This window comes from Megalobrama amblycephala, linkage group LG18 (assembly GCF_018812025.1).
Source record: "Megalobrama amblycephala isolate DHTTF-2021 linkage group LG18, ASM1881202v1, whole genome shotgun sequence".
NCBI lineage: Eukaryota > Metazoa > Chordata > Actinopteri > Cypriniformes > Xenocyprididae > Megalobrama > Megalobrama amblycephala.
This window is the reverse complement of record NC_063061.1, coordinates 19,842,263-19,851,072: the sequence shown is the minus strand read 5'-3', so window position 1 is coordinate 19,851,072 and position 8,810 is coordinate 19,842,263. Positions and strand designations below refer to the sequence as shown.

At 38.9% G+C, this 8,810-nt stretch overlaps 1 protein-coding gene across 1 annotated transcript; it reads left to right on the top strand.

Annotated features, from left to right (window-relative positions):
* Window positions 1-7,015: 7,015 nt before the first annotated feature.
* On the top strand, window positions 7,016-8,236 carry LOC125252786 (olfactory receptor 5K4-like). Its single transcript, XM_048166356.1, has one exon. The coding sequence runs from the start codon at window positions 7,060-7,062 to the stop codon at window positions 7,996-7,998; it is 939 nt and encodes a 312-aa protein (XP_048022313.1). The 5' UTR covers window positions 7,016-7,059; the 3' UTR covers window positions 7,999-8,236.
* The last annotated feature ends 574 nt before the right edge of the window (window positions 8,237-8,810 follow it).

Here is an 8,810-nt window from a genome sequence, read left to right as displayed (position 1 = left end):
GGCCCTGCAGAGGTTTCTGGGCTTTGCCAATTTTTATTGGCGTTTTATTCGCAATTTCAGCCAACTAGCCGCTCCTCTGACCGCCTTAATCTCCCCCGCAATGACGTTCAGGTGGTCGGATGCAGCTGAGGCTGCATTCACCAAACTCAAAAGCCGCTTCGTTTTGGCTCCCATTCTTGTCGCCCCTGATCCTTCACGTCAGTTTGTGGTGGAGGTTGATGCGTCAGAGGTGGGGGTAGGTGCAGTTCTATCCCAGCGCTCCGCAGCGGACGATAAGATGCATCCTTGCGCGTTTTTTTCACATCGTTTAACCGCTGCCGAACGTAATTACGATATTGGCAACAGGGAGCTGCTGGCGGTCAAATTAGCTTTGGAAGAGTGGCGTCACTGGTTGGAGGGTTCGGGGATACCTTTCATCGTCTGGACTGATCATAAGAACCATGAGTATATTAGATCCGCTAAACGACTTAACTCTAGGCAAGCTCGGTGACAAGGCTTTCTTCTGTGTCCATAAAAATGCGTTTAGCTCAGAAATATTATTATCTCAGATATAATAATTTACTTCGCACATGCACTCACAACTACCTAATAGCCAACACCTTTTACACACTGCTTGTTTTATTATTGCTGACCACCATCATAGTTAATGTTCACAGCACATCTATTATAGTTCTATTATGATTTTTTTTCAGTCAACAGATGGATATCATAATGCCGTTATCTCACAGAATGTTTCAGTGATTGACTTTAGTGAAATATGAATACATGTGAATACATTTACACAGTAATTACAACAGTATAATATAATGAGATTAATATTTTAAACAACATTTTTATTCAGAAATATGAAATGACAGAATGAAATAATACTTGAATTATGAAAGTAATATCGCCACTAGGTGGCGGTAAGTCATTGTGTAGTCATTTATTCATTTATCGATTCGTTCAAAGCACTGATTCATTCACTAATAAAATCAAGTGGCTGTCTATATTAATTGGTCACTGAATCTTCGTCTATATTAATGGGTTGTTCAAAGACTCTTATTCATTCAGGAACGAAACAACTCTGTGTGCCTACTGATTTAAAAAACTCACTAACAGTCTTTGGTTTCTCAGTTGACGAAAAGATCCTCTTTAGCACCTTTAAGGTTACTGTGCAGGAAAAGGATATCGTCCACAGTCCCAGGTTTAAGTTGCGTTCTCCGTTCTTGAATTACAAATCCAGCTGTGGAAAAGTCTCTCTCACTCGCAGCGCTCGATGCTGGGATGGAGAGAACATTCTGCGCAATCATTTTCAGGTTGGGAAATGTTTTTGCATGCTCCTTCCACCACAGCAAAACATCGAAAGGATCCCCCTTGGGTGGCTTGAACTCGATGTATGCAGAGACGTCGTCCTCGGGCAGCACAGTGTCATCTACGCCTGACAAACAATCAACTGTTGAAACCAAACGAACTCTCTTCGCAGCTGGGGCCGCCGACATGCTGCGGCCTGATAGCAGATCTTCGCGTTTCTCCTCGAGTTCTATTTAAAAGAAATAGACACATGGATGTATATATTTCACTAAATTATTAATTTGCCCATTAACAATAATTGTTAATTATTAAAGACAAGCAATGGTGGAGGAAGTACTGAATCTCAGTAGGCTACTTAAGTAAAAGTAAAAATAACCAGAGACATTTACTTTAGACATATTTAGTTTAGTAATAAGTACCACAATGAAAACCCTACTTAAGTAAAAAGTACCTGCATTACAATTTATTCTCTTAATGTCTGTATTCTAATAATTGACCCTTCGCAGGGAGTTTGATTGACAAGTGATCTAACCAATCGGAATGCAGAATCCGCCATTTTGTCGGACAAAGCAGTCAGGAGTTAGAAGATTAACCTCAGTGGAGTTAAACTCAAAAAAAATGTGCGTATTAACGTCTTTCCGCATTTGAATCAACATTTCTTCTCATGTTCATTCATGTTTATTTGATGCTAGAAATGAACTAGTAGGAAGAGACGATCGGTTTACGAGCATCTTGAGCTGAGGCGCTGCAGCGATCTGCACTACCATGGTCACAACATATTAAAGAGCTAAAAAACGGTTTTTCTTGTTTGAATTTTTTAAACTACACTGTTTGAAAGCTGGAAATTTGTTTAATATCATAAGTAACCTGGTTGGTCTTGTCTAACTTGACGTCAGTTTCCTCTTTGTTCTGCGATGTATTTTTCACTTTGTGTGGCGTGACAGCGCCACGGCTTGTCGGACAAAGCAACAGTAACTAAGGGGGGCAGGTCTTTGCGAAGGGTCAATTAGGGCTGTAAAACAGAAATCGCGACACACCCCTATTTGAAGTTAACATTATAGCTTAAATAGAAATAGAAATCACAAAGCCTTTTCTTTAAAGTTAATTTCGCTTTGTATTAATTGTATCTTAATTTTAATCAATATTTCATCAACCAATTGCCTGGATTTAATAAATAAGAAGTAAATATAGCAGACAATAGATGATCACGACACGGAGCTCGTATCATAAATGAACTAAAACTCAGCGTATAAGCTTAGCCTGCCTCACAGACCTGAGAAATATATCTATATTGAAATGTCTACTTTTAAACAGAGCAATTCAAAATGAAAGAAAACAGACTGCTCTCTGCTTATGTAATCCGAATGAAATGTGCATTTCTCTCAGGTGCGTTCACTACTGCGAAGATCGCAAGTCAGCATCGTCAACTTCATCTTTGCAGCCACTGACACAGAAAATACTTGTTTATTAATAAACAATTAACATGTCTCCTTGCTATATTTTACATAATCATAATTATTACTTTTTTGCCGGTTCTCTGTGACAGCTTTTAGGTGCTTTATTATCAGCGCAACCCTTACATGTTAGCCTACAGGAACTCATCACGACCACACCAGCACAGAAAACATGGAGATTTTTTAAAATTCCTGTTTTGGCAGGTGGAAAAACTGATCAGAAAATGTTTTTTCTTTTCTTTTTTTTTCAAATAAGTATTTGTACTTCGTTAAATTCCACCACTGAAGACAAGTAGCATATATTAGTTTGTGATTGAATAGCTTACCTTTCACAAGACGCCATGCTTCGCTATGAACTCCCATAATTTCACCATGGTCTGCCAGCAGCTTCAGACTTTTCAACTTTGGATGCAAGAACATTGCCAACTTGTGCAAGAGATGCAGCTCAAATTTCTCAGTTAAAATCTTGAGGCATTTTTCTTTAAGCGATTACAATGTCAGACTGTCGGTAGAAGACGGCTGAAGGTGACGTCTGAGGCGCTCCAACCACACAGCTGTCAAGTGAATGGTCGGAGTTTTGGATACTTCCAGGGCTTTGGTGGCTTCTTCGAATCGTGCCAAAAAATTCACAATGTCATGCAAAGTCTCCTTGCTCATGCAGTTTAAACGGTGTTCTTCATCACATTCCTCCAGAAGAGCACGGATGGCCTTGTACTGGCTGCTAATAGAGTGCAGCATCGTGTGAGTTCTATCGCGTCTCCACGGATGCTTTCAGTGTTTTTTGCAGACGATTCTTGAGATGTGACTGCTTAAAGTAAGTCACAAGCGACTTAGCGGACTCAATGACACCAGATACCTCTTCTCCAAACAAATCGTCCTCAGCAGGTTTCCCAAGTGTGTATGCAATACTGTGTTCAGGATATGTGTTGCGCAACTCAATCTCGTGGCTGTGTGGCGGGCCACAACAATGTTTGCACCTCTATCAGTTACGTAGGCTACACTAGTTTGGGAAAGAACTCATCCAGTCCAAATTTGCGGAGTGCTTGGACGATGGCTGACCTGAGGTTGTCAGCTGTTTTACGTAAATTACTGTCCCATTCAGCTGTGCACAGCACTCGCTCCTGCAGTTCCCAATTGCTTTTAATATAAGGTATTGTCACACAGAGATATCCAATTTTTTGGAAATCATCCATCCACAAATCCAGTGTCACAGCCCCATTGCTCTCGGTCAATTGTTCCCTCAGCTCCGGAATTATGTCTTGTCTTTTATCCTCGGCATATTTAGTGATCCTACAGTAGTTGGATCGGACAGAAGCTGACGCACGTCCACAAGGCCAGCTCGTGCCCCAGTGTCAATTAAGCCCTGTGCCAGTTTCAAAAATCCATCGCCGCACAGTCTCAAATAATCTAATGTCTCGGCACATAAATTGCACAGCCAATTGTGTTATCGCCTCCTTGTCTTCCCCTCTTGGAGGTTTGTAGCCTTTGGCAAAGTACCTGTTAATTGTCGCACTGGCAACCCCTGCTGTGCTCCTGCAAGTCTCGACATGCTTCCTAAGAGAAGACGTGCCCAGCTTCCGGCTATCAAACGGCAAAATTTTATGGCATGTTTTGCAAGCCGCAAAGCCGCTTATGTTATTTTCCTGATCTCGTATTACACCACACTTTCTCCACACATCCGATTTTGCCTTTAAAGACTCGTTGTCAACAATTTTATATACTCCACTCGCCAACTTTACTGTCACTTCATCCATAGCTACTCCTGCAACGCTCGCTCCAACTAGGCTACGAGAAGCATCAACAAAAGTCGCACTGTCGCAGTGGTGGTGACGTGATGGGTCAAATGTCATATCGTTGTTGCGTTTGTGTAATGGTAATTTAGACATACAAATATTGCGCATATTTTTCATCCGTGCTACTACCCGCCCACAAGGAGTTAATTATCCGCCCGCATCCCCGCCCGTGAATTTTAGGAATGTCACAATCCACCCGTTTTAGACACTTTTATGTGGGTACCCGACACGTTGCAGGACTCTGACCCGGCATAATGGGTTGATTTGTATTAGTTAATTTTTACAATACTAGCTTTTTTAAACTTCATAGATTAATCAGTGCTTAAATTCTCTAAACTTTTGTAAAATGCTGTTTTTACAGTTTTTAAAATGTAGGCTATACAATATTGCCTACATTTAAACACATTTAACAAACATTAGAAGTGAAAATTTAACCAGTCTCTATTATCCCGTTTTCCGTAACTGTCCTGGTTCTCTTGCTGGAGCTGGAATCGTGGGTGGGGGAACTGCTCCGAGGACACATTTAACATCCAAAGTATTTAGATTTAGTATCTTTATGAATAAAAGCATTCATTTTATGCAAGGCATCAGGCAATTCCATCATGCAAAAAGACCAATGTGACATTCTTTAGGTGACTGTGACGATTTGCACAGTTATTAATCAATTTATGGGTGGAATATGAATATAATAATTCATAAGGTTTTATGAATTATTATTATGCACATACCGACCCAAGGGGGAATTAACCATATATGGTGAATTAACTACAACGAATTATAATCAATCACATATATGGTTAGTTCTGTTTTTAATAATTATGTAGAGAACTACCGGTCCGTCCAGCACACCGATAAGTTCACAGACTATTACGACAGAAATATTACCCTGTGGCCACAAGGATAAATTTCTAGGATAGCATCCAAACGTAAAGCAAGGATATTAGAATCAGAACGTTAAAGTGACTCGGTTGTGGTCGAAGGAGCAAGTGAACAAAAGCGTGGATATGACATGTTTAATATACAGAACGGGTAATACAAAGGTTATACGGATAAATGTACACAAGTAGATACAGATACATACAAGTGAAAGTAAAGGCAGAAACGAAAGAGATAATCAAAGCAGGGCAAATTGCAACAGTTCACCTTTAAGAGCCAGCAAGGAAACTCAGCATTTAAAATCGTAAAAACTTTATACTTGCATAGGTTCGTTGGGTGCTTAGAGTTTCGGAGCGCTCGGTTTGATAGTTGTTTCTTCTTCCGGAGGTTGTTTCGGCGAAGTTTCAAACGAAGGTTTAACTGTTGTAATATGACCGGAAAATAAAGAAGAGAGTCCGTCTTGACGGCAGGAACTCGTGCAGAAAACTTGTGCATCGAAAAGACGTGTGTCATGGTATTTTAAGGACAACAGGCCAGAACGTCTTCTTGATAACGTCCTCCAATGATAGCGTTGCAATTTGGCGGTTTTCCACATCCCTTTGTCCTGTCCAACGAGTTAATTTATGGTATGTTGAATCAGTGCATTTTCTTCATAGTATTATTAAACATTGAACATTGAACATGCATTTGACAGAGATGTAACGTACATGAGTGAATAGCTCGGATTCACAGCTTTACGGAGAGATCAAACTCGACAGGTGTCTCTCGCCATATAAAGAAGATACACTTTCTACTCTAATACTATCGTTTAACATGAAAACTAACCTACTACAGTCAATTCTACGATTCTACATTAGCAACACATACATGCAACAAGCACCATAGTGGCAGATACATTCATATTTGCAGGTATAATATTTGTGTATACAGTCTTTATGTAGGGCTTTGTATGTGTGTGTGTGTCTGTGGGTGCGTGCGTGTATTTTCTTTTTATGACCGTTTGGAATTCGGCCCTGTCTCCTCGAAACCCGATCTGTGGTGTTCACATCTCCTTTGAAGTCACAGAGGAGAGTTTTGGGACTTATCGAAATAGTCATAAAAAGAGTCTCGTGATCCATTAGTGTCTGCCGGGCCGGATGAGATGTAAGATTTACAAACCGAAGTTCCGTGAATTGGGACTTAAACACAGTTTATGGTGGGACCTGCTCATCTTTGAGACTGTGCAGACCCTACAGTGACTCAAACCGTGTTCCTGTATGTTGCATTGCATAAAATTAAATGAACCTCCACGATAGTTTGGGGGGAACCAGTCAGCCACAATGCATAGTCAACGTATTGGACAAGAGAGCAACTAATATCTCCCATGGGAAAGGTGATAATCCAGCGTGCCTTTACCTATGTAATCTTCAGAAAACTATCTGGACCAGCAATCCACCAATCACAGCAAAGATTGTTTTCCCTCTTGGGATGGCAACATAAAACTTGACGCACATTTAAACTGACCAAGCAAACTAATCTTTATTCAGAGACAAGCAGATTATGCTCTTGTAAGGTGTAATATTTTGTATTATATATTGTATCTGTTAGATTTAATAGTTTCATCTTATTATATATTTTATCTGCATGTTTTGTACAGATCACAGATGGACAACCTGACATTCAGATACAGTGTGCTACTGATGGAGGAACTGCAAGTAACACCTCAGTCAAGCTTTGCTGCATTTATCCTTCTTTTGATGGTTTACATATGTATAATAATATCTAACATTGGGATAATGATTCAGATCTCAGCAGAAAAAAGTTTACACCAGCCTATGTATGTTCTTCTCTGCAACTTGACACTGAATGATGTATTGGGGACAACTGCTCTTGTGCCACGTTTGTTGAAGGATTTTTTAACAAACCCTTCTGAGCGCTACATCACATACGTGGAGTGTGTTATTCAAGCTTATTTTTTACATTTGAATGGTACAGCATCTCACGCTGTGATAATAATCATGGCCTTTGATAGGTATGTGGCCATATGCAATCCACTGCGATACCCAACTATAATGAGCAATAATATGGTTGTTAAACTGTCAGCAGGAGCCTGGGGTGCTGCAGTAGTGATGGTGGGAATTCTGATCGGCCTCAGTGTGCGTCTGTCTCACTGCAGATCTATGATTCAAAACCCCTTTTGTGACAATGCTTCAATATTTAAACTGTCCTGTGAAAATACAGTAATTAATAATGTATATGGATTAATTTTTACTGTGGTTTTATTTTCCTCCTCAATAGGTAGTGTGGCATTAACATACCTCAAAATAGTGATGATCTGCTTTAAAAGCAAAAACAAAGCAACCAACAGTAAAGCTATTAAAACCTGCAGCACTCACTTGACTGTTTATATAATCATGCTGGTCTCTGGATCTGTCGCGATTTTTCTCCATCGTTTCCCTGTATATGCTGAAATTAGAAAAACATCTGTTACAATGTTCCTTGTTATTCCACCAGTCTTGAATCCTATAATATATGGTTTACAAACAAAGGAAATTAGACAACGGCTCTTTAAGTTTTTTAGAAATAAAGTTATTACAAAGTGATTTCATTTATTTATTCATTTATTTATCCACAAAAGAACTCTACTCCACAGTTAGCATGTATGGTAAATATATTTCAACAGGAAAAAAAGAGAAAAAAAAAAATACTGTAATTCACATACAGATGTTATCACATAAGCAGCAGCTAATGTAAACTTGGATTATGTATTAGAGAAGAGGCATTAATGAGAGTTAATGTGTTCATTGGCAAAGTTTTGAATTTTAATAAAGGCTAAAAATATTTAACAGGTCATCATAATTGAATTACACCATTCTTTTTGTCTTTTCATTTGGTTTAATAGTAATAATAATAATAATAATAATAATAATAAACTCCACAATTAAGCAATATCAACCAAGACACAGTTCTGATGTACAAATATGTTTACACAGAACACAAAGGAATTCTCAATGTTGCTGAATCATTAAAAAATGCTTAAGAGAAAAAAGCTAAATAAATCAATGTAACATTGATAGGTGGAAGATTTAAAGGCAGCTTTTATTTAATTGTCTTACCATTAATACTTACTAAAAGTGGTGCAAGGAAGAACAACCAGTAAACCATTGAATAGGATATGTAGAGTGAATTACATTGTATCACTCGAACCTGAGAAAATTGAGTGCTAGTCGCAGAGCCAGTCACATTTAACCAAGCTTATTGATGATTTAAAATGTTATCATCCAACGTAAAGGCAAATAGGCTTTCCAACTAATGTAAATCAATATTTACATAGTATAATAGGAGCAAATTTATCTCTCTCACACATGTTCCACATTGTTCCACAAAATCACATCCGCTGTCCTGCAACAGAGTA

Bases quoted from the DNA above. Each gene is read 5' to 3' on its own strand.
- LOC125252786 (XM_048166356.1), top strand. From the start codon at position 7,060: ATGGACAACCTGACATTCAGATACAGTGTGCTACTGATGGAGGAACTG.